We start from the raw sequence: 27,004 nt of genomic DNA on the forward strand, positions 1-27,004 counted from the left end.
CCCAACAAAAAAAAATTGAAATGAAAATAAAATCAATACACCTAAATTATACATATACATGCATATATACACATACATATATATGCTTACTCTCACACACACACATACACACACTCACATATATGTATATGTGTTATACATATATATTCATATAAATGCATATATATATATATTATATATATATAAACATACATATACACACATATGTAAATATATGCATACACAGATATGCTTGTATATATGTGTGCATGTGTATGTGTGTACATGTGTGTGTATATATACATATATATATATGCAAACACACACACCTACGTGTATGTGTGTGTGTATATATATATATGTATAGACACACATATATATAACATATATATTACACATATATTTTTAGATTTTTTTTCTTTAAGTACATAGTGGTTATTGTTGTAGTTTTCTACCAACAATTGAGAGTATTTTTTTATATTTTTTTTTGTAATTTTTTTTTTTCCATATTTTTAAAGGAATTCTTGTCCTTTCCATTTTGCAAAAGGTCCAAAATAGCAACCCCCCACCCCATGATAGGAATTTTACTCTGGTTCTTTCTTTCTTTCACTCCCCCATTTTTATTTTTCTTTCCAAATTTAATATTTTAAGTTAGTATTCTTGTTATTTAACATCATTTTAATTCAGATATTATGTTGTTTCCATGGAAAATTTTTTGGCTGTTTTTGTGTTTATTTATTTATTTAATTAATTAATTATTCTTCTTAAAATCCTGGGGCAGGTTGTAAAGTTAGAAATTTATATCAGCTCAGATACATACATTTTTTATTAAGTCATATTTTTTTAAAAGTTTTTTTTTTTTTGCTTGTCTTAATTATTTTTTGTTAAAGACTTTTTTGTTCTTTCTTGCTTTGTTTGTTTTGTTTGTTGAGAGAGGTAATCAAAAAACGGCTGATCTCTAAATAAGTACTGAATGTTGATGATGCAACAGTCAAGAATAGAATGACTAGCATCGACACGAACAGGTCCAGAGCTATGAGAGTAAATGCGGTTCACGTGGCAAATTTCTTGGTCCACTGGCGAGCAGTTTTGTCATGTTCTTCTCTGTTGGTGAGAAACTGGGTTGCAATACTTCCGACAAGCGGATCTCGTGGATTGCAATCTGTAAGAAGTGAACAGACTGACAACAGCACTTTAGAAACTGTCAGTGCTGGACTCCAGTTGTCCTTCAGAATATCTAAGCATATGGCGCCCTGGTTGTTAATGTTGCAGTGGTATATCCGAGTGCGAAATGTCACCTGTAATAAAAAAAAAAGGTACATGTGAATATATATTAAAGATATCAAAGAATACAAATCAATCTGTAGCCCAACTTAACCTTTTACTATTCAGATTTCAGATTACTCTACCAAGTGGCGCAGGAGTGGCTGTGTGGTAAGTAGCTTGCTTACCAACCACATGGTTCCGGGTTCAGTCCCACTGCGTGACACCTTGGGCAAGTGTCTTCTACTATAGCCTCGGGCCGATGTGAGTGGATTTGATAGACGGAAACTGAAAGAAGCCCGTCGTATATATATGTATATATATATGTGTGTGTGTTTGTTCCTCTCAACATCGCTTGACAATCGATACTGGTGTGCTTGCGTCCCCATAACTTAGCGGTTCAGCAAAAGAAACCAACAGAATAAGTCCTAGAGTCCTGGGGTCAATTTGCTCGACTAAAGGTGGTGCTCCAGCATGGCCACAGTCAAATGACTGAAACAAGTAAAAGAGTACGTGTAATGCATATTTATTCGTATAGTTTTGAATTAATCATGCATTATCTTGTAGCTTTGAGATTTCAATGATGTGTTTGTTTATTTTTAGGATGTAAGTTTGAGAGGCTGGATCAGGCTGGCTTGAATATAAAACAGGTAGAATATTTAGGCTTTATATGGCTGGTTTAAATGCTAAAAGGTTAACAAAATCACTTGAGAACCCTGGATAGTTAAAGTGGAGCTCACTCTGTTCTAAGCATTCGAACGAGGTTTCCAATCTGAGGATGATAATTTGATGAAAATGTAGCTACCATTTCTAGCAGTTTAAATGACACAGTAAGCCTCATTTGCTTGAAATTTTATAGCATAGGTGGTCCTTGTTGAAATTTAATTGAATCCCATTATCTTCGAAATATATTGGTGACCAGAACTGATGGTAAAATTTAGCAAATAGTCTCCTTTTTCTGTCAAGCGCATGGAGAAGGCAGGGGAGAGGAGATTTTGGCAGTTGGTTGGTGTAGTTCTTTGATTAGAAGTAAGACGATTGGGTATTGTTTGGACAGTAGTGATTGGCCAACTGGACACTGAATCTATTTTGGTGACAATACTTTTTAGCACTAGAGAGAGAGATAGGTGGAGAAACGGGGAGAGTGAGAGGGGGTAAGCGAGAAAGAGGAGAGAGAGAGAGAAAAAGAGAAACATTAAAACATCTGATGTCAGATGAGGCAGTGTTGAATCAATGATGCCAAACAGGCAGGGTCAAAATGGCTTGTACTCCATTTCCAACTTGGCCGCCAAAAACATATCTTCCCATCAACCATAGAGTGTGTCTATTCATACCTATACTTTGCCCATTCCATCTTCCTTAAAATCCCATTCCTTTGAATTTTTCAGCAGCAGCAGTACTGCTGCCACTTTCACCAGTACCATCACCACCACTTTGTATTCCCAGTAGATGTCTTGCAGATGTTCAAGCTGAACGTAAACACTATCAATCTCACCAATCTCGAAGGGCCTGCGAATCTCACAGGTGCAAGAACCCTCAACTCCTTTTGACTAAACTGTAAAAACAAAAAAAGACACCACCACTTGTAGCAAATCTTGATCCCATCCTTTATCTTTCATCTTTTACTTGTTTCAGTCATTGAACCATGGTCATGCTGGGGCACCACCTTGAACTGTTTCGTTGAACAAATCAAACCCAGTACTCATTCTATCAGTCAATTTTGCTGAACTGCTAAGATACAAGGGCAAACACATCTCTCTCTCTCTCTCTGTATATATATAGGGAAGTAGAGTTAGCGGTTGGAATAACTGTCTAAGGGATAAGAATAGTCGTACTTACTATCAGTATCAATTATCTATGTTAACCCTGGATATTGGTATGAATTACCTATGTTAACCACTATGCTCAAAGAGTACAGGTAATAATGAAATAAACAAGAGATTATCAGGAATCAAATTTAAAATAAGCAGTAAATAAAGAAAACATTTGATCAACAAACAAACAAATTGACCAATATCAGTTAATTATTTTTTAATACAAAACTTTAAAAAATAATTAACTTATATTGGTCAATTTGTTGATCAAGCGTTTTCTCCATTTTCTGCTTATCTCTCTCTATATAAACGGCATTTTGTCTGTCTATCTATCTATCTATATGTACATGATGGGCTTCTTTCAGTTTCTGTCTACCAAATCCATTCACAAGCATTTGGTCAGCCCAGGGCTATAGTAGAAACACTTGCTCAAGGTGCCATGCAGTGGGAGTGAACCTGGTACCATGTGGTTAGGAGGCAAACTGCTTACCATACAACCATGCCTGCACCAATATGACAAAACAGTTATTTTCAAGCATTGGTTAATAAGTCATGATGTAATAACATAATTAATCCTTTTGGGAACACTGCCTATAAAGTTTCAATTAATCTTAAAATTAATCTAATCAAGAATTTATTATGGATTTAGTAAGATTACTGAACATCATTAAGCTGGTATTGAAACTCTGCATATTAATTAATTATGATAGAATTTAGGCATTCACAGGCAAGTTAGTATCAAAGAATGAAATATTTAAGGGTTATGACATTGCAAATTTGGACCTGTGAATTGCAGATCAATAGCAACTGATTTTAGCACCCCAGACTCTTTTTAGAGAGAATTTCAAAGCCAAAGCCAGCCATCACTATGGTGGTCGTGAGGGAAAGGTAATTTCTGAACCTACTAGAAACAGTAGCCAAATTTTCCTCAAAGCATATGATAAATAATAAATGCACCCTTTTAAAGCCTAGCCAGACTCATGGCCCGGGACGCCAGTCCATTGCAGCGTTACTCATTTTTGCCAGCTGAGTGGACTGGAGCAACGTGAAATGAAGTGTTTTTCTCAAGAACACAATGCGTTGCCTGATCCAGGAATCGAAACCACAATCACACGATCATGATGCTGACACCCTAACCATTAAGCCACACGCCTCCACAAAGCATGATAGCTTTCTCTAAAAAAAGAAACAAAGAATAAATCAGATAATGTAGTAGCATACAGGTTATGGACCCCATCCTTTCACCAAAAAAAAAAAAAACAACAAAAAACGGAATGGTCACCCGTGGAATGACTCATAACAAAAGAACCTCTCACATCAGTGGTTCTCAACCATTTTTTTGCCTATGTACCCTTTTGATTCCTATTTTATTTGCATGGACCCTTATAACCATTCGAGGTTTAAAATATACTCCTCTCTTTTTACTCTTTTACTGGTTTCAGTCATTTGACTGCGGCCATGCTGGAGCACCACCTTTAGTAAAGCAAATCAAGGAAGCCTTGTACTTATTCTATCAGTCTCTTTTTGCTGAACTGCTAAGTTACGGGGACATAAACACATGACCATCGGTTGTCAAGCGATGTTGGGGGACAAACACAGACACACAAACATATACAAACACATACATATATATATATATATATATACACAACAGGCTTCTTTCAGCTTCCATCTACCAAATCCACTCACAAGGCCTTGAACCCAGAACCATGTGGTTGGTAAGCAAGCTACTTACCACACAGCCACTCCTGTGCCTATATCCTATTGTATTTTTAAGGAATTGTATTAAAAATATAGTTAAAATGTTTAAATCGAATAACTAAACAAACAAGAGGATGTGCACATGGAATGTATTAGTTTGACACCCAGTAAAAAGAGAGAGTTTTTGATGTCTCAAGCAAAACTCTTCATCAGAAAGGAAAACAGAAAAGTCCAGAGTTGGAGAAATATCACCAACAGCATGTGTTGTTACATTGGATGTATTGTAAAAATATAATCAATTTATCGCATATGAATTTCAACAAAATTTTACACGGACCCCTAAGGGCCATATGGATCTGGTTGAAAACCTCTGCTCTACATGATCATTTGACCTGCTAGAAATAGCAACCAAGTTGCTTTTATACCAAACCCTATTCCTATAAAAAGGGTGGATAGTATGTGCAGATATAACATAAATGAGAAATCGAAGTCGGAATCAAACTCAATTGCGAAGACCTGTTGAGGCACGTGAAATTGAAATCAAACTCGGTGACTGGCATCCGTTGCTAGTGGAGTGCTAAGACTACCATACGAGTGAGATCATTGCCAGAGCAACAAGCTGGCCTTCATGCCGATGGCATGTTAAACACACCATTCAAGCGTGATTGTTACCTGTGTCGCCTTACTAGCACTTGTGCTGGTGGCACGTGAAAAAAACATTCGAGCGAGGTCGTTGCCAGTGCTGCTGAACTGGCCCCTGTGCAGGTGCCACATAAAAAAAAGCACCATTTGAGCATGGCCGTTGCTAGTACCACCAAACTGGCCCTCGTGCAGCTACTTCACTCTCGGAGTGGTTGGCATTAGGAAGGGCATCCAGCTGTAGAAACTCTGCCAGACCAGATTGGTGTCTGGTTCGACAGACGTCAATCAAATCGTCCAACCCATGCTAGCATGGGAAGCAGACGTCAAACGATGATGATGATGATGATATGAGATAGCCACAAATGGAATATTTTTGAACATAGGCATGCTTGATCAGAGCTGACCAACCACTGGCTAAACACAAACTACCAATCATAGACATAATGGTGAAATGGTAAGCTTCAGTAATGGTATGTTGTGAAGTGGAGGTGTTAGACTGTCTATTGACATAGTCACATGGTCATACAGAGTCAAGCCTCTTTTCAGTCCATCACATAAGCTGGCCTGCAGCTTCCTCCCTTGACTATTCACATTTCACAGTTGAATGCTTCACCATAGAATACACACATACAGCTGTCACAAATTTGAAACAAGAAATCAATAACAGAAAATAAACAAATAAATAAATAAATAAGGTGGTGGTGGTGGGGAATGGTAGTGATCTTGGTGAAGTTTATTTGAAGCTGTGAAGTGAAGCAGAAATATTAAAAAAATATATTTGTGATATGGAAGATACTACAAAGCTATGTCATATATTTAGATTGAAGAAATAAAAAAAAAAAATTAGATATGAAAACGATACTACAATACAGTTATTCCATGGAGAGCCTTCAGACCTTAAAGGTCACATTCTGGTGTTCTTAGTCATCACGTGTGGCTTTCTGCGATTTTTTTGTTGGCTGTGTGGTAAGTAGCTTGCTTATGAACCACATGGTTCAGGGTTCAGTTCCACAGCATGGCACCTTGGGCAAGTGTTTTCTACTATAGCCTCGGGCCAACCAAAGCCTTGTGAGTGGATTTGATAGACGAAAACTGAAAGAAGCCTGTTGTATATATGTATGTGTGTGTATACGTTTGTGTGTTCTGTGTTTGTCCCTCCAACATTGCTTGACAACCAATGCTGGTGTTTACATCCCCGTAACTTAGTGGTTCGGCAAAAGTGACTGATAAAATAAGTACTAGGCTTACAAAGAATAAGCCTTGGGGTCGATTTGCTTGACTAAAGGCGGTGCTCCAGCGTGGCCACAGTCGAATGACTGAAACGAGTAAAAGAGTAAATCTTCATCATCATCGTTTAACATGTACTTCCCCATGTTTGCATGGGGTCAGACAGAATTTGTTGAGGTAGATTTTCTAGGATCAAATGCTTGTCTTGTTGTCAACCATCATGTTTTTAAGCAAGGTTATATTTTCCCATAGCTAGACACTAGATATGTTTTCCATGGAAGACTAGAAACTAACAACCACACTTCATTTATAAAAAAGAGAGAAAAAAAAAAAGAGTTATGAATATGAAACAACTGCATTTTTATACAACGGAATATGTTACTGCTAAAAGGATTGTTCCAAGTGCAAAGCGAACAAAATATAATTAAATAACTAGCCTTATAATTGATTTACACTCATAAGTACAAAACTCATATAAATGTAACATTAGCAACATGAACAAACATGCTTAGATGTACAATATTTAGCAAGAGCCTACCAAGAGGCACATTGCTGAAATACAGTACTGTAAAAGAACAAATAGAATTGTTTCAAATTTTGGCACATGGCTGACAATTTTTTAAGGAAGCTAGTGGATCAGTTGACGCCATCTATCCTAATGCTCAACTGGTACTAATTTTATTGACCCCCGAAGAGATGAAAGGCAAAATCAACCTCAGCAAGATTTGATCTCAGAACATGAAAGAGCTAGAAGAAATGCCTCTAAGCATTGGTCCAATGCACAAATGATTTTGCCAATAATTGCTGAAAATGAAGAGAATACATGTGCAACTTTTGAAACCAAAGAATACAATAAAAGAATCAATGATTTTGTAAATCATGATAATACAACACAATGAAACTAGCTTTTCAACCATGCTTAGTGGAGTATCAATGGTACTAGACAGTTAGAAATAGAGCTGGCTGAATAGTTGTCTGAAGATTATTTTCTGAAATTTCTTAATTATGAAGTATGGAAGATAGCATTGAAATTTGGAGAAGGGCAGTTGAATGCCCTTGCCTTCACCAACAGCAAGTCAACTGATTTGGTGCTGTTAGTACAGCATACTGGTGTGAATCCATATTCTCATATTTGACACAAATTCAGAATTTGTTAAGAATACATAAGACAGACAAATAACTAGGGAGCCAATTAAAACTAAAGAAAACTCCAAGTTAGAACCCGAATTTCACAATACTACCTCATCAGAAGAACTCTTGAAGAAGTCATTGGAAGAAGCCCACTGTGTGTGTGTGTGTGTGTGTGTGTGTGTGTGTGTGCGTGCACGCGCATCTCTCTCTCTCTCTCTCTCTCCTATACTTGACATCTCATGAAAGATAGTCACTGTGATACAAGAAATGTCATTCATTTCCAACATTCTGTAAAAACATTTAACCATGGAGAAATATTACCTTGCTTGGAAATAGATGAGGGCTAGCAACACAGGAAAAGCATTTGGTCATAGAAAATCTGCCTCAATAAACTCTGAGTGAGGCATGCAAACATGGTAAAGTGGATGATATAGTTGTGGTGGTGATGGTGATGATGATGATGATGATGATCCTCTTCCTCCAAGATAGCAGTGTGGGTGATTCAGCAATTGACAAGACCGATATGAAAATCTTGCATTTAACCATTTAAATTTCTATTCAGCACCACCCTGTTTTGCTACATTCAATGTCAACATAAGTTTTACCTGTTAGAGACACTGAGTGGCGAAAATACTTGGGTTAAACATAAGAGAGAAAAATGAAAGAACTTACCTTAGGTGGTTTGAATGGATAATCATTTGTAAAGTGGATGTCGAGAAAGAATACTCCTCCTTCGTAAACAGAACCCTTTGGTCCAAAAATTGTAGAAACCCACTCATAAAGATTATCTCCTTTTGGACCAGCACTGCAAGAAAGAAATAAAATATGTAAGAGATAGATTCTTCACTCAATCCTTGTTCCATTATACATCAATTATTACCATTTATGTTCTTACATAGTTGAGTTAGTGAGAGAGCCTCTACATGGTCTCTTGCAATAGCAGCCAAATATTCATCAAATTACACTGTATCATATAACAAGGAAGAAACACATTAGATAATGGTCATGCCTGGGAGGCATTTGCTTTTTGGTCTGCTGGATCTACATAGTCCAATGGATAAACAACAACTTTTTTACATAGTTATAACATCAGAAAAGTAGTAAAAGTTGTTCTTAGCTTTGGTCAGCTGAGAACTATGTCAATAAGATTAACAAATAAAATGTTTCATAGTTGTAACTTTCTATTGATTGATATTGTCTTTGCTGTAGGCCGCCGTCACCATCATTATCATCATCAACAACAACAACATCGTTTAACGTCTGTTTTCCATGCTGGGATGGGTTGGATGGTTTGACTGAGGTCTGGATAGCCAGTAGCTGCACCAGGCTCCAATCTGCTCTGGTAATGTTTCTACAGCTGGATGTCCTTCCTAACACCAACCACTCCGAGAGTGTAGTGGGTGCCTTTTACATGTCACCGACACAAGAGCCATCCACAGGGGGTACTGGCAAGGTCATCAGCATAGATGAGCTTCCAGGGGCAGCCTATCTTGAATTCCTCTGTTATTGCCTGGAGGACTATAATGAATAAGAGGGGGCTGAGGACTGATCCTTGGTGAACCCCTACTTCTACTTGGAATTCTTTATTATACTAGTTGCCAAACCTCACCTTACTGACAGCATCCCTGTACAGGGCTTGTACAGCCCTTACCAGCCAAACCCTTTTGTTACCATATATCTGTTGAAATATACTATCTTTATTTCAATCTATTTGAAAATAATGAAGAATTTAGTAAATTTATTCCATCTTTATAACTATGGTATTTGGAACAGGAATTAATGTGAGATTTTATGGCAGGTTATAATTTAAGTAAATTTAAGTAGGATCTATCTATCCATAGAACCTGAGCTGGTCTCTTACAGGTTGGAATCAAATCAGTTAGAGTTTACTTCTTAAACTGAGCATGTTGTGTGATTGCTGGCATATCACACATTACAGAATTGTTGTGTTCACAACAGTCTTCGAACTCCATACTATGGCAACATTTTAAATACCAGAGATACTTGTACATAGGCTCATACACTTCAAATACAAGTGTTGAGGCTGACTTCTCCAATGCACATACCGCTATAAGGTTGTCACAAAATCTTAACCCTTTAATACCAATCTGCCTAAGACTGCCTTTGATCCTGTGATACAGCTTCCCGTTTTAACCCTTTAGTATTCAAACCAGCCATATCAGGCTCAAATATTCTACATACTTTATGTTCAAATTGACCAGATGAGGCCTCTTACACCTACCACACAATGTAATTCTAAAAATATACAACCATGTTATTGAAATCACAAAGCTACAAAGTAATGTGAATGCCAAAGGGTTAAAGTGATCTAAATGAAAATCTTACATCAAAATTTCCTGTTAATTCATGTTTCAAACACCAGCTCAATAATGACAGTTACGCTTTCTACCATATCATGGCCAACTTTTATATAACGTAATAGTGTTGATTAGTCAAAGAATAAAAAATATTGAGTTCAGTAGACTAATACAAATATAGAGTTTAGAGTCCAGAAGGAATTATTTACTGTCATAAGTTTACAACACTTAAGCTGATATCTGACACAATCTCCTGAAGTACTTTACAAGAAGGTTTGCATATTACTTTAAGTACAGAGATCACATTGATAATGATTTCCTTTCAGTCATTTTTATTTACTATGTTTACTAAGAGCTGACACCAGAGGATATTGAACACAATAGCATTCTATATATACTGTCAATAATTCTTTCAGCTATAAATACATGGTCTGAAAATTTTTTTTGGAAAAGAGCTAGTTGATTACATTGACTCCAGTGCTCTAATGGTTCTTATTTTATGATGAAATGCAAAGTTGACCTCAGTGGAATCTGAACTCAAGAGTGCAAAGCCGGATGAAATGCTGCTATAAATGGTCAGCTAAAAAGATTTCTCTCTCTCTCTCTTCCTTTTTTAAAAAATATAACAAAATAATACAGATTTAATAAAACACTGAAACTAAATCTAATTATTTCATGTAATAATACTTCTGATGAGAGCTTTTCTGAAACAAAACAAACTCATTAGATACTCTACTACCCTTCTAAAATAGATTAGTTACTGTTTCTAATTAGGTTTCACCCTATTTTAAATTTCAAACCCAACTGAGGTCAAGTGTGCTTTTTATTTAGACAGGCTGATGTAAAGTACCAGTGATATATTGAACCAGTTTAATCAAATGTGCATCCCTTTTCATGGCCTCGTATCAGGCCAAAATAAATCAATAAAACGTTAGGTTCCTCACTCTTTTTAAATTAAATCCAGTTGAGGTCAATTCTTCTTTTATTCATCACACAAATTAACAATAAAAACACCACAAACATACCAGCAATATTATTGGACTAATTTAATAGTGTACATCTCCTCCTTTTCATAGCCTCATGCCAACTCAAAAGAAATCAATAAAATTTTATCAGTAAATTGTTTTCGAAATTGAACTCCTAATAAAATTAGATTTTGTTCAAAATGAAGCCCAACAGCCTGTGTCTTGCATCACAACAGCCAATTATTTGCATGTTACATAACAGAGAGACTAATTACTTGTAAATTATACAACAGTTAATTACCTGTTAGTTACAAAAATAATACTGACTCTAAAATGAAGTTGTAAAATATTGGTTTGATGAGTTTTATTAACAGAAAGCCAGTTGCAGCCTTGTCTTTATTGAAAATGGTAATTAGCAAAGTAGTAAATCTAATTTTACCATCTCATAAAGAGAACTTTATTGGTTGCATCTAAGAATTATTACAGTGAGAAAGATTGATGTATTTAATATAAATTTACATGTATGTTTTCAGTAAGACATCCAAACTTTTAACTCATAACTTATTGGAAAAACAGAAAATAACATAACATCACTGACCGCTGGGATTTACTAGTATACTTAATGTAAGTCAGGAAACTGAAACTGACATTTAATACCAAGCAAGTGAATCATTTGAGAATAAAGTTGAATGCTGAATGGATTGCTCTCAAGCAAGCAATGCTCTGTCTACTCAAAAAAAAAAAAAATTGTGGGTGTGTGCAGAGATTTGCTTGTGTGCATCCATGCAAGTAACCATTACTAGAATTTCTTCAATTACAAAAATGTTTATTTCATCTCGAAAATCTGGTGTATGCACAGCTTAGAGGGAACCCTGTTCTCAAGTTAGTATTTATTGCGAATGTTATTTATTTCTAGAACAGCCATGACCAAAGGCACTCCAGCTGTGACCATCCTGTCTTTCCCTATGACTGGTGAACCCATTAGTACACTATCCAACATTTAGGAAGTAGTTTCAAAGAGAACTGGCTGCTATTTGTAGCAGGTCAAGTTATCATGCTGAAGCTTGCATATGAAGAGGTGGTATATTAGATATATTTTAAACATTTACTGCATTTAGGATGATAATAGATTTAGTAACACATTGGTGATGTACTTCCTGTCAATTCTTTAACACTGTATCCTTAAGCATTCAGATTATTGTCAAATGTAATGCTTATTGATTCACATTGTTTTGAATTAATCATGCATTAACTTGTAGCTTTGAGATTTTGATGATGTGAGTGTATATTCTTAGAATGACATTGTAGGATATAAGAGGTCAGATCTGGTTGGTCTGAGTATAAAACAGGTAGAATATTTGTGTTGGATATGGCCAGTTTAAATGCTAAAGGGTCAAACTATCCATATCCATATCCAACCAAATTAATCTACCTGTTTTATCCTCAAAACAAACCAGATCTGGCCTCTTACACCTACCCTAAAATGTTGTAAACAACAAACAATCACATCATCAGGATTTTAGAGCTACAAATTATGCACGCAAAGTCACTGAGTGAGTATCCACAACTTGATATGTTAGAAATAACAGCCAAACTTTTAAGACTTAAAAAAAAGAGGACACATTGGTCAATGTAGTCCCAAGTATAAAATGTCTGGAGAAAAAAATAACAAAACAAAGAAAATTCTAGTGATGGTTGGAAGAATTTTGATCATAGATCTGTTATCTGTTTAATAACAACTTCTAAGGAAGGTAAAGAGAATTCTAACCATCCCTAGTTTTTTTGTTTTTTTAAGTCAAATACATTAACTTAATAGTTGGGTGGTTGACAGTTGCTACAGGTGACATGTGCACAATCATTGTGGGTGTTCAAATATTCAAATCAGCCACAACTGACTTTTTGCTCACCAGTTGCTTTTGTACTAACAGAAACACTTGATTCATTATTGTTGGAAGTCATAGGGCCTTTGTAATAGAAAGAGCAGGAAATGATAGAGTCCTGAATTAGTGAGGCATGGGTGGGTAAGATATATATATATATATATATAGGGAGAATTCATGAAAAAAAAAAACACAAGATGAAGACAGGTGGTGTAGAAAACACTTGGGAATTGAAAAAGTCTTTTACGTTTCGAGCTTACGCTCTTCCACAGAAAGGAACACAGAAAGAAACAAGGAGAGAAAAAAAAATGTGTGTAGTAGCTACCAATCTATCATGGATCAAAGTGTAGGAAGTTTGTAAGCTTTGAGTAGTCCATGATAGGTATAAAAAGACAATGTTCAGGAACAATAATAATTTATTGGCTTTTCCCACATCAAAGTTTGATAAGCTACAAAAATGTTTTTATAGCTTACAGGTTAGCAACTTCAGTTGCTATGAATGCAAATACACACACACACACACACACACACACACATATATATATATATATATATATATATATATATATATATATATTATATATATATATATATATATATATATATAGAGAGAGAGAGAGAGAGAGAGAGAGAGAGTAAAATATGGTCAATGAACAATTATTAAGAAAAGAGAGATAGAAAGTGAAAATCAGATGAAAGAGTGACAGGAAGAGCCTATATAAGTATACAATAACTTCAAATGTATAGATTTCCCATTAAAATACAATGAAAGAAAATCGAAAACAGACAATGTTCAAGGTCCTACAGTAGCTACCTTCCTGTCTATAAACTAATGTTCATACTTGTTTTCTGTCAACACCCTTCATCTCCAGTGACAATGTAATGGCAATTCACAAATGTAAAGATTTGTAACAACCAATAATTATAACACCTATTTACACACTCTTACAAATTAATCTAAGCAGCAGAAATGAATCTAGTGATGGATAATTGACTGCCAGCTATGCTGTTGTCACAATTAGTGACAAGCTAATGGAAGTTGAATTCTTCAGAAGCTTTCAGTCAAATTCATACAAGACAAAGTAAGATACTTTTGTTGGGGGTGTAAGCCCTGGGTTACCTCTGATCAAACAGGTCTTTGGCATGTAGATAGCTTGTTGAATAACTAGGTGTAGCCTATATATATATATATTTTCCAGATATAACGTGACTCATTGAAGCTGCAGATCTATATACACTTTCACATCATCATTTAACGCTCACTTTTCCATGCTTGCATGGGTCAGACAGAATATGTTGAGGTAGATTTTCTATGGCCACATATCCTTCTTGTCAACAAACAACATCACTTGTATGATGGTGATACTTGTTTACAAGCATCACATGCTGTCAAGACAAGAATACACACACACATACATGACCAGCTTCTTTTATTGTCTATCTACTATTCTCAAGGTTTTAGTTGGCCTGGGGCTATAGTAGAGGACACTTGCTCAAAGTGATGTGCAGTGGGACTGAACCTGAGACCAAATAGTTGGGAGACAACCTTCTTAACCTGACAGCCATGCCTAGTTAATTGAATAGGGTGCACTCTGATAGACTGGACACTCTCTAGTTCAGTTTATTTTTAGAAGTTCTGGGGGCAAGCTCAGTGAAAATAAAGCATATAAATGGTTTTCTCATCTACCAATCATTAATAGAGTACATCCCAGCACAGTGTTTGGGAATAATGAGGTTTTTGTGTTTGAAGTCTTTCTGTCGCAAGTTGACTTATAAGTCAACTTGTAATTATGGTAGAAAATGCTCAGATGGATTGAACTCTGAACAAGCATGATTGCAAAAGCAAACCTTTTGACTGCACAACCATGCTTGCACCCATAATCTAGCAAGAAGTAACAAATTGAAGCAACACAAGAATCTGATCCAGCATGGTGGTACATTTGGAACAATGATATTTGCCACACAATGGTTATTGGTGTTAGTTTAAAAATATTCCATCTACTCTGCTGCTAGCAACATTTTTAATATGTTCAGAGGATGTGACAGTAAGTGATGTAGATGAGATGAGATGGGATAGTTTGGCTAGCATATACAATAGCTTCAATTCTTTTAGGATTTATTATTATACAAGTGTGGTTGGTAATCTAATAGAGAGAAAATGTTGGCTAATAAGAATAAAGGTTAATTCAAGAAATATTTGGAGTAGAAATAGTTAATAGCTAGATTTAATGAGATGAGATTGAAATAAACTAAATGAAGTTCCAGTCACTCTTTGACAGTTGGCATAAAAATGAACATGCCAAGGAGAGAGCTTGATCTGCTTGAAACAAAAGCCACATGTCTCTACAATCACATCCTATCTTCTGACAAAAATGAAAGATGTGTTAGATAATGTTGTCACCCTTAAATACATAGCTTAAAAATATAAATACAAAAATGGATTGGTCACAACTAATATGTCTTTGCATGTAGGCCTGCAGGCTCAGGGCTCACACAGGGCTGAGTAACAGCATAACAATGTAAAAGTGGGGAAGGATAACAAATACTATGACACAAAGTGAATTCTAATTTTTTTGAAGTGCATAATGTACTTTTAGAATATACTCTGGTGCTTTCTCCTTCTCCCCCTCCCCCATGTCATCTGTTAATCTCTCCATTACCACCTCACAACAATAGATCTATTCCTCCCATTATGCAGTAACTTCTCCCAACATCACCCTCTCAACAACAAATCCATTTTGCTCAGCATACTATAACTTCTATCACCTTACCTTAAAGTCATCACTATATTTTCTTTTTCAGTGGTGGCAGCTTTTTTACCCTGTGAGTTACAAGGCAGTCTCACTAGATCTAGTGGCATGAATAAAGCACCCAGTACATTCTATAAAGTGGTTGATGAATTAAGGAAGGTTCAGAGGACTGCTTAGCCTTACTGATGGTAAGATAACCTCTATAGTGTTGGTGCCACAAAAAAAAAAAAAAGAAGAAATGCACCCAATAATGCTGTAAAGTGGTAAGTGTTTAGAAGAGCATCAAGCCATAGGAGCCAAGCATAGCTAAGACACTGCAGCAAGAGATGGCCCTCTGCTCCATCAAATCCTGTTAAGCCATTCAACCCATGCCATCAATGAAAGCAGATATGAAATGATAATATTAGATGTGAAATGTAAGGATTTGAGGCACAAAAGAGAACAAAGCTTATGTCTAATATCACATTACTTTGAAAATCTTAAGAAGTTAATTCATTCATATCACCATAATCATCATCATCACGTAAAAATAAATAATTCAGAAATTGAGATAATGGATGTTGTCTAAGTGATAAAATCAAGCTTAAATCTAGATGTAAATCTAATTTAATCAAAATTTAATGCCTATATGGAATGATCTGATGAATTATGTAAGCTATAAATATGGATTGATTTGTTTCTGTCGGTGCTATTTTTACTTGTTACTATTAGAGATTCCAGGTTTAGTCATGGAAGAAAATGAAAAACCTGTAATATTATATTAGCATCTCAACAAGTGTTCTGAATTTTAAAATAGTTTTCCTTTACCTGCCTTGCCAGACAACAGGGCTTTAGTCATTAATATAGTCATAAATGAATTTTCATGTGTTCAAGCAGCAGTTTTTAAGATAAAATTTGAAAAATTTTTAAAGTCTAAGAATCATTAGAATTGTCGATTTCCAAACATATTAAAGAAAAAGAAAGGATTATTTTATACTAAAAAGTGCAGAATTTATTGAAATTGTTTCGGCATGTTTTGGTTGGTGAAAATTATTAATTCAAAAGAAATTTTACACATCCAAAATGGCTTACAAATGGCCAAAATTTGAGAATTCCAACAGGAATATAGTAATTAAAATTGTCAATTTTTCAAATATGATGAAAGGTGAAAGTTATCCATTCTAACAAGCACAAAATCTCTCAGGTCTATTTCAATATATTTTGGCAGGTGTAAATGACTTAGGAGATAAACTATATGTTCTAATGAAGCAAGTGTTGGCTATGAAATGAAAGATGAAATGTTTCACTAAACTCCTCCATTATGTTTGTGTTTCAAAAACACAAAATGTCCTGCTGTGTTATAGACTTTTCTTTTATATTATCTATTTATTTATTGCTGACAAATATTTGTAACACAATAAATAACTTTCTCTCAGTAAAGAAATATACATAAATAGTTCAAACTGTGTGCGTTTATGTGCATGTGTGTGGGTTTACACACTCATGTAAGCACATTCTATTGCTTCCAGTCTTCAGCTCAGTATTAGCTGAGGGCTTTTACCCCATACTGTGTGAAGTAATACATAGCTGTATTTATTAGAATCACAAAGACATGATATGAATATCATAAAACACAAATGTCCCAGTCAGAAAACTGAAACCAGAGTCCGAGGAAATTAGTGGCAGTCTTTAGCAAAGGCTATTTAACTCTTTTGACATCAAGCTGTCTGAGACCAACTCTGGCTCTAGGACATAAACTTCCTGTTTTAAAGTGATCCAAATTAAAACCTTCCATCAAAACATGTCAAATGGTGTATCAAAAGTCAGCATAATAGTAACAAAATTACCTTATTAAGTTCTTCATTATTTTCAAAAAGCATGGAATTTTGTCAGTGAACAGGTTGCGGTCTCAAAGCGACGAAAATATTTTGACAAATTAAATTTAAATGCTGAAGTGAATCTAATGGTTTTTGTGTGTTTACTCAATGGCTTAAACACCTTTCATGCTGCAATTGTTTTTGTTCCAGCACATGATCTCAGATCAGGTCACTTGCTATGCAAGTACATTTCCATAATTCCAAAAGCTTGAGCCATGCTACCAAAACTCTGAGGAAAGCTGTTACTTGTTGCTTGAGAAAAATAACAGCTAAGCAACAGCTTCATTTCATTAGACACTGCTAGATAGCATGGAATTTTGTCAGTGAACAGGTCGCGGTCTCAAAGTGACGAAAATATTTTGACAAATTAAATTTAAATGTTGAAGTGAATCTAACGATTTTTGTGAGTTTCTTAAATGGCTTATAAACACCTTCCATGCTGCAACTGTTTTCAAAAAGCTAATCGAGACAAAAGCAATGTATTTCTAAAAGTCTTGAAATTTGAATAAGTAGATTTGTTATAGACAGGCAAGAAGTTTGAAGTTTCAAGCAAAACCTTTTCGTTGTAAAAAAAATAAGTTTTTGTTAGTGCTGAGAATATGTGTTTGAAGGAAGAGACAGGAAAAATAAAGAGAGAAAAGGATGTTTATAGGAGGTCAGTGGCCAGGGTATCAAAATGAAATGTAGCTAGGGTGAGAGGAGGACAGTGACAAGTTATGAACAGACTACACAGCTTTTGTCTCAATTAATTTTGAGAATAAAGAAAAGCTTATTTTCATTTGGGTCACTTTAAAAGTGGAAGTTTGTATCACAGAACAGTGGTGTTTTCAGGCAGGTTGGTAACAAAAGAGTTAATGAATATGAGAGTGTTGTGAGTATATAACACTTTAGTATTTAAACTGGCCATATCCAGCCAAAATGTTCTACTAGTTTTATGTTCAAAATGGCCAGATCCAGCCTCTATCGAAATTTTGATGGCTATGGGACAATGTATGATTAATTAAAAACAATGTGAATAAATAAACATTGCATTTGACAGAATAATCTGACTGCTAAAGAGATTAGCAGAATCATGACAAGTTCTGATTCCTGTAATGGTAGCCATTTAACCACTCATGCCTGGAGAACAGCATATTTATCACTCAATTCCATTTTGCCTGTCTTTATTATCATGAACTATTGTGTGCGTCAAACAAGAATTCATTGCAAAGAGGGCAGTCAAGTGATGAGAAATTGAGTGGAGAAAAACTCATGGAAAATAAAATTTGCAATCTGTTATCAATTTCTTGCAGAATCACTTCAGCTACTTTGATTATGTCCTTAGGAATATAATGAACATCACAAATGCCATCTCTTTGCTTTTAAAAATACTAAATGGTGATGATTTCCCAATATTTGCCTTTTTTCATTGAAGTTTGTATAACTGTATCATAAACTTCCAGAGGCCCCTGGAATTAGCCTGCTTAGCTCTAGTTTGATGACATGAAGTGAAAATGAAACCCCATTCTATTGCAGATAGTATTCCAAATGATTTGGTGCTTATTTACTACCAACAGCCAGGTAAATTGAGATTATGTCAAGTTCATTGTTCTGTCTGGAAAGACAGTGAAATATCTGCAGTAAATTTGAATTCCCAAAATAAAGAGTTGAATGTTCAATACTCATTTTTTCTCATCTACTTGATGATTATGGAGAAATTCATTGTGAGCTGCTTCAAAGCACTAGAAAATGAGATAAGAAAACTAAGAGATATTATTGCAAGGATTTTGGCATGGCATGTTTAAGCGTGCTCCAAATTAATTGGTAGCACTCTGGGTCTCTTTTGACATATCCTCTTGAATTTGGTAGATGAGATCAGTGTAGAAGCTCATTGTATGTTTGTATACACGTGTATCCGTGTGTATATATCTTCCATTGATGTATTAATATATTTATTTCTTTATTGACCACAGGGGCTAAAAATAGAGGGGACAAACAAGGACAGACAAAGGGATTAAGTAGATTACATTGACGCCAGTGCAAAACTGGTACTTATTTAATCAACCTCGAAAGGATGAAAGGCAAAGTCGACCTTGACAGAATTTGAATTCATAACGTAATGGCAGACGAATAACCTATTTCTTTACTACCCACAAGGGGATAAACACAGAGTGGACAAACAAGGATAGACACACGGATTAAGTCGATTACATCGACCCCAGTGCCTAACTGGTACTTATTTAATCGACCCCGAAAGGATGAAAAGCAAAGTCGACCTCAGCGGAATTTGAACTCAGAACGTAATGGCAGACGAAATACCGCTAAGCATTTTGCCCGGCATGCTAATGATTCTGCCAGCTTGCCGAGTTTGATGTATTAATATATTGGCAAAAGAAAGAAAAAAAAAAAAGACTTGTCTATGACCAAAAGTCTTAGGGGATGTTTGTTATGCATCAGGAGAGACAATGCCTATGTCACTGTAAGCACAGCTGAAAACCTATAACCAACAGTACTATTGTTTACAAGATGCAATTTAAGATATATAAGTGAACTAAAATTGCAAGGTTTCAGTGATGTGACAAACGAAATAATAACAACAAAAGCAATATTGTTGGAGATGTAAAAAGTCAACAAGCCTGTCATAGTTCTCAACGACAGGAAGGATAAGAAGTGCATACTTACAGATAAACCAATACCAACCGGAAGAAACTTAGAGAAACAGACCAAGTACAAAGACCTAGAGATTAAAATCAACAAGACAGGGTGTATGAAGATCAAAATAATGTCAATGGTCATTAAAACTTTAAAACTGTGGGACATGAAGAAGAGAATAGAAAAGTTTGCCAACCATATCATGAAGAACATCAATATCAATGCAACCCAGAAGATCGTTCTACTGGGAACAGCTCACAGACAGTAGTGAGTGCTGTCAATTAAGTGATATCATCTCTGTAGCACAGTTAAGAGATATCTTCCTTAGAGCACCATGCTATACAGAATGTAAAACAAGTATAATAATCATAATAATAATGTTTCTTTCTAATTTTGGTACAAGGCCTGCAGTTTTGAATGGAGTTGAATACACTGTCACCAGCATTTGACTGGTGCTTAATTTTACTGCCCCTGAAAGGATGAACGGTAAAGTCGACCTTGGCAGAGTTGATAGAAAATGCTACTAAGCATTTGTCTGATAAGCTAATGATCACTATCCTAATAATAATAGGTGAAGGTGCACGGCTCTGTGGGTAGAGTGTTGGGCTCACAACCATGGGGTAGTGAGTTCGATTCATACCTACAACATCTCCTAAACTTATCTAGCATGAAAACATGGCAGTAGTAGTAGTAGTAGTAGGTGTAATGGTGGTGAATGTAATGGTAATAGTTATAAGGCAGCGAGCTGGCAGAAACGTTAGCATGCTGAGCGAAATGCGTGGCAGTGTTTCGTCTGCCGTTATGTTCTGAGTTCAAATTCCGCCGAGGTCGACTTTGCCTTTCATCCTTTCGGGGTTGATAAATTAAATACCAGTTACGCACTGGGGTTGATGTAATCGACTTAATCAGTTTGTCTGTCCTTGTTTGGTCCTCTCTGTGTTTAGCCCCTTGTGGGTAGTAAAGAAATAGGTAATCATTGTGGAAGACACAAGAGCTCCTGCCTCCATCCCACACCATTGATAATAATGACAACAAAAAGATAAAAGGTAGATTTAAAAAAAAAAAAATTCCTTTCTTGTTCCTCCTCATATTCACAAATCAAAACTTTTCCTTTGCTTGTTGTTTAAGCCCGAATTGTCTTTGGCTGAGTAGACCCTGGATCAAAAACTTTTCAGCTTGTACTAATTCACCTTTTTTTTTTTCTTTTTGCATCTGTGTCTGAATTATCTTAGGTCTGCCATGAGCCCCAGGACCCATATGGCCACAGCTTAAACTAGCTTCCTTGGCTTGCACGTGACTGAGAAAACAACATTCCACATTCCTGAGTGGGATGTTGGCCTATAGCAGAATTAACTGCCCAGCTATTGCTAGAACTCATTTACAGTTTGAGTGGGCTGGAGTAACATGAAATGGTTTGCTCAAGAACACAATGCATCAACTGATGTTGAATTGAAACTACAATCCTAAGTTCAACAGTGCAACGTTTTAATCATAAGGCCAAGTGCCTTCAATTTAAATTATCTACAGCAAATTATCTAAGGGGGTGAGCTGGCAGAAATGCTAGCACGCCGGGCGAAATTCTTAACAGTATTTCATCTGTCTATATGTTTGTAGGCGCAGGAGTGGCTGTGTGGTAGGTAGCTTGCTTACCAGCCACATGGTTTTGGGTTCAGTCCCACTGCGTGGCACCTTGGGCAAGTGTCTTCTGCTATAGCCTCGGGCTGACCAAAGCCTTGTGAGTGGATTCGGTAGATGAAAACTGAAAGAAGCCCACTGTAGATATGTATATATATATATATGTGTGTGTGTGTGTGTGTGTTTGTGTGTCTGTGTTTGGTCCCCCACCACATCACTTGACAACCAATGCTGGTGTGTTTGCGTCCCTGTAACTTAGCGGTTCGGCAAAAGACACCAATAGAATAAGTACTAGGCTTACAAAGAATAAGTCCTGGGGTCGATTTGCTTGACTGAAGGCGGTGCTCCAGCATGGCCGCAGTCAAATGACTGAAACAAGTAAAAGATTAAAAGAGTATATTTTTTCCAAGACAGTATAATATAGTTTAACCCTTTTGTTACTAACCCGGCCAAAACCGGCTCTGGCTCTGTTGTACAAATGTCTTGTTTTCATAAGTTTTGAATTAAGATATTCCACCAAGCCTTAGTCACAATTTACGTTCCTAACACTAGCTTAATGATAACTAAGTTATTTTACTAAGTTCTTTGTTATATTTTAAATAACTGAAAGAAACACAGAAGATCTCAAAATAAATACAGTAACGAAAGGGTTAAGGGAAACCTAGCAGCTATTTCTCACAAGTTCAGTAATCATACTAATGTGACTTCTAAAAGGGTGATAAAACACTTGAGTACTGGTTATTTCTAAAACCTTGAGAAAACAGGTACTACAGCCAATTCCAGTTTAGCAAAGAAAAAAATATGTTTATATAAGAGAAAGGTGCAGAAAGGACTATGTTACCAAGAAGCTTGTTTTGCAAACATGTGGTTTCAGGTTCAGTCTCAGTGTGTGGCACCTTGGGTAAGTGTCTTCTTTTATAGACCTGGGTTGAACAAAGTCTTGTGAGTGAATTTGTTTGACAGGGACTGTGTGAAAGCCAGTCTCTCACACACACACACACACACACACACACACACACACGTGTCTTTTGTGTTTGTCTCCAACAGCTGCTTGACAACTGTTATTGCTTTGTTTATATTTTATATCACTGTAACTTAGCAGTTCAGCAAAAGAAACTAATAGAGTAAGTCCCATACTGAAGACAAGAAAAAAGAACTAGAGTTAATTTCTTTGACTAAAACCAAACAAGGTGGTGCTCCAGCATGGCCACAGTCCAATAACTAAAACGCAAAAGTGGAAGATTAAAAGACTGGTTTACCATTCAGAAATAATTTCAACGTTACTGACAGGCTGCATGTATGCTTAGCTGCTACTATAATGGCAGATGATCAAGAATAACAGCTCACACAACTGGTTAAAGAACATGATTTCATTTTAATGCCAATGACCCTAACGAATATTTATATATACATCAAGGTCAAAAACAGGAAGGCAGATAACAAAAACAACAATTGCTCTGCAGCTTTGTTATTCATAATGTTTCTGCTTTGCATGTTTATTGTTTTTTGTCTTTAAATTATATTTAAGCTCAGTATGGTTGGAATCTGTAAATTACTCTGTGTTTACAATGCTTTTCAAATGATAGGCAATAATGCTTCGAATAATAGGAAATAAAAGTAAAATTTGGATATGGGTGGGAAAAAAAAAAAAAAAAAAAGGGAAACAAAAAAAGTCACACTTCTGATATAGGCAAAACAGAAGAGAATAGGATATTTGTAGTGGTGCTGCTGTGGGTGTGTGTTTGAGAAGTTTGCTTTCCTACCATGTGGTCTTGGGCTCAGTCCTACTGCATGGCACCTTGAGCAGGTGTCTTCTATGGGCTGACCAAAACCTTGTGAGTGGATTTGGCAGATGGGAACAGAAAGAAGCATGTGTTTGTGTGTGTGTACCCTTGCTTTGACAGTTCATGATGGTTGCAAATGAGTATAATCATCATACAAGCAAGGTTGTCTGTTTCCAGTCTTCTATGAAAAACATGCCATGGGAAAATATTACTTTACTTGAAAACAGGTGGGGGGTAAATGACAGGAAGGGCATCTGACCATAGAATAATCTGCCTCAACAAATTCAGTCAGACCCATGGAAACATGAAAAAGTGGATGTTAAATAATAATGATAATATACGATAGATATGCTAGAATAGAATACTGGTAGTAGTATGTGGTACCTAGATGTACCTCAATAGTCAAATAGAGTGCATCTCACCACACCCTTATGAAACTACTCAACGCTTCCCACTACCAATGCCACACACTAAATCCACTGCCTAGCTATCTTCCCGTAGGCTCATCTTCTTGTACCTTGACAGTTTACTCTTGCACACCATCTTTATCTTCTTCCCAACTATTCCCACTCACCTTTATATAATACAGGGTAGCCATGAGGCTTCTCTATAGCAAAACACCAGGGCTTGTCCTTCTTATGGGACCTTAGCCTCTCAATACCAGGCTTTTTCTTGTCCTTTTCTTGTGTGGCAAGTTACTGAGCCACAACAATCAGGCCACAACTGACAATGGAGCTTGATACAGCCCTGTAGCTTGCTAGATCTTGTCAAACCATCCAACTCTTACCAGTATGAAAAACAGATGTTAAACGATGATGATAGTATGGTTAACATACAAGGGATGACAAGAAAACCACAGGATAAACATGATTGATTAAATTACAATAAGCATCACTGGATTTTGGTAATGAATTGATGCATTACCAAAAGCATTCTTTGACCATCCTTTTTTTTTTTTTTGAAGGCACAATATATCTAGACCTTCATTATTCCTTTTTATTTTAGAATGGTAAAGTATGAGAAGAGAGAGATTTAGTTTTTTTTTCTCAGCAAATGGAATAACATAGAGATTGGTTCATTCTAGTTATTTATTTGTTCAAGAGACATATTATATGCTGTAATATATAATGTAAACAATTCACAAAACTCATGTGTCTTTTTTCATGATCTAGGCTTTAGTTCAGGTTTAATAATATAATTGATGATTTCATAATAGAATAAATAATGCAATATTATATAATCTCACTGCTGTCATGCCAGCACATTGCAGCAATCAGTTCAGATTTTACATAAATTTTTACTAAGGAAACAAAGACAAATAGCAGCTTACATTAAGTTATCCAAATTTACTAAGGAAACCTGACTGTATTCAGGTGTAAAGCTCTATTAATGAACAAACTCAGAACAATGCTAAAATGAAAATTAACTATGGGAGGTTTCAAGCCGACACACATTGGGCATATCACTAGGATGAAAAAAAAAATCCCCCAAAACTTGTTGTTGTCATTCAAAGAAACAGAACTGAACAAAGCTGATGCTACAATTTGACTTGCCTTTTCCCACCCCTCCAGATAAAGTATATCCAGGACAACATTGTCCAAGGACTTCTGATTTTTTTTTTTTTTTTTTCAAAAAGTAAGTTTTGATTTGAAGCTGCTTTTTATCTAGCAGTTTGAATGATCATCCAGAGGTCTCTTTAGTCACCTTATAACATGGTCCAGTTACTGAAGATTATGCTTCTGAAATGAGTGATCATGTTGGTGAAAAGGAAGGAAAAAGAAAACTGATTGGTGTATAAATAAGGGTGGTTATTATCACTTGGCCACTGATTATCCTTAATCCAACAGACCACCAACCATGAACATTCTGTTTATTTTTTGTTTGGTGTTTGTAGAACTCCATTAGCTTTCCTTACCATTGTTATTTTATATTTCTTTCCAGTTCCATCCTGGTTAATCTCATCCACTCTTCTGTAATGTGAATAATTATGTAGTTCCTCTATAATAAGAAACCTGTTCTGTTCTCTTCTTTCATACTTTAACCTCTCATCCCTGAGCATAAAGTTGCCTTTCTCACTACTGTAGCCCCCACTCAGCCAATAGGGATGTTAGTCTTGGAAGATGCATGGTAACCTCATTAGGGCTGATGCCATGGAAAAAAAAAAAACAGTACATTCTCTTTTACTTGTTTCAGTTATATTTGACTGGCCATGCTGGAGCACCGCCTTTAGACGAGCAAATCGACCCCAGGACTGATTATTTGTAAGCCTAGTACTTATTCTATCAGCCCCTTTTGCCAAACCGCTAAGTTACGGGGATATAAACACACCAGCATTGGTTATCAAGTGATGTTGCGGGGACAAACAGACACACACATGCATATATATATATATATATATATATATATATATATATATACATACGATGAGCTTCTTTCAGTTTCTACCAAATCCACTCACAAGGCTTTGGTCGGCCCGAGGCTATAGTAGAAGACACTTGCCCAAGGTGCCACGCAGTGGGACTGAACCCGGAACCATGTGGTTGGTAAGCAAGCTACTTACCACATAGCCCCTCCTATGCCTGTAAAGAAGGGTATCCAACTGCAGAAACCATGCCAAAGCAAACACTGGAGCTTGATGCAGTGTTAGGGACTGTCAGGTCTCATCAAACTGTCAAACCCAAGTCAGTATGGAAGGGGGATGTTAAAAGATGCAGTGGTAGCATGATTTGGGGTGAGATTTAAGCAGCTATTTCTAGCAGATCAAGCAGCAACTTATAAAAAAAAAGATGATTGAATGCTTCTGTCAGAGTTGAAGAATTACTGCTGTCTTGGAAACAAAATGATGATTATGATAATACTAGATAACAGAGACTGACAGGAAATATATAAAGAATGGTAGCGGTGATGGAGGGGTATTATAGAGAGAACATTAAATGAAACTATCTCAGACTTTTTAATCTTTTCAGTAGATATTAACTTCAGTTTATTTCTATTCTAAATAGGTGAGAGTAAGATTGTGTGTGTGTGTGTGTGAGATAGATAGATAGATAGATAGATAGAGAGAGAGAGAGGGGAGAGAGAGAGAGAGAGAGAGAGAGAGAGAGAGAGAGAGAACACCCATATCAATGATGAGTACATTCATAACAACAAAACCAAATGCCAATTGATTATAAATTCTTTTTGGTTCATTAAATTCTGTTTAACCCTTCTGAGATCATAAATCATATAGTTTGACTACTTAAATGTTACAATAAGTTTCCAAAATAATGAAGATTTTGAAATATTCAATAGTAAAATAAACTATGACTGGGTTTATTTATTAATATAAACTGGCAGAAATATCTGTTGTAAGAGGGAAGGATGTAATTTGAGAGAGAATTGGCTGCCATTTCTAACATATCTAGTTATCACAGGGGTTCTCTCACTCT

At 36.0% G+C, this 27,004-nt stretch overlaps 1 protein-coding gene across 1 annotated transcript in view; it reads right to left on the reverse strand.

Annotated features, from left to right (window-relative positions):
• Positions 1-398: 398 nt before the first annotated feature.
• LOC115214999 (ubiquitin-conjugating enzyme E2 E1) overlaps positions 399-27,004 on the reverse strand; it is a 238,434-nt gene continuing 211,828 nt past the window's right edge. The window contains exons 4-5 of the mRNA XM_029784113.2: positions 8,430-8,562; positions 399-1,277 (exon numbers count right to left, since the gene is read on the reverse strand). Of these exons, the coding sequence (XP_029639973.1) occupies positions 1,032-1,277; positions 8,430-8,562 (379 nt within the window). The 3' untranslated portion in view covers positions 399-1,031. The remainder of the gene's footprint in view (positions 1,278-8,429; positions 8,563-27,004) is intronic.

This window comes from Octopus sinensis, linkage group LG1 (assembly GCF_006345805.1).
Source record: "Octopus sinensis linkage group LG1, ASM634580v1, whole genome shotgun sequence".
Taxonomy (NCBI): Eukaryota; Metazoa; Mollusca; class Cephalopoda; order Octopoda; family Octopodidae; genus Octopus; species Octopus sinensis.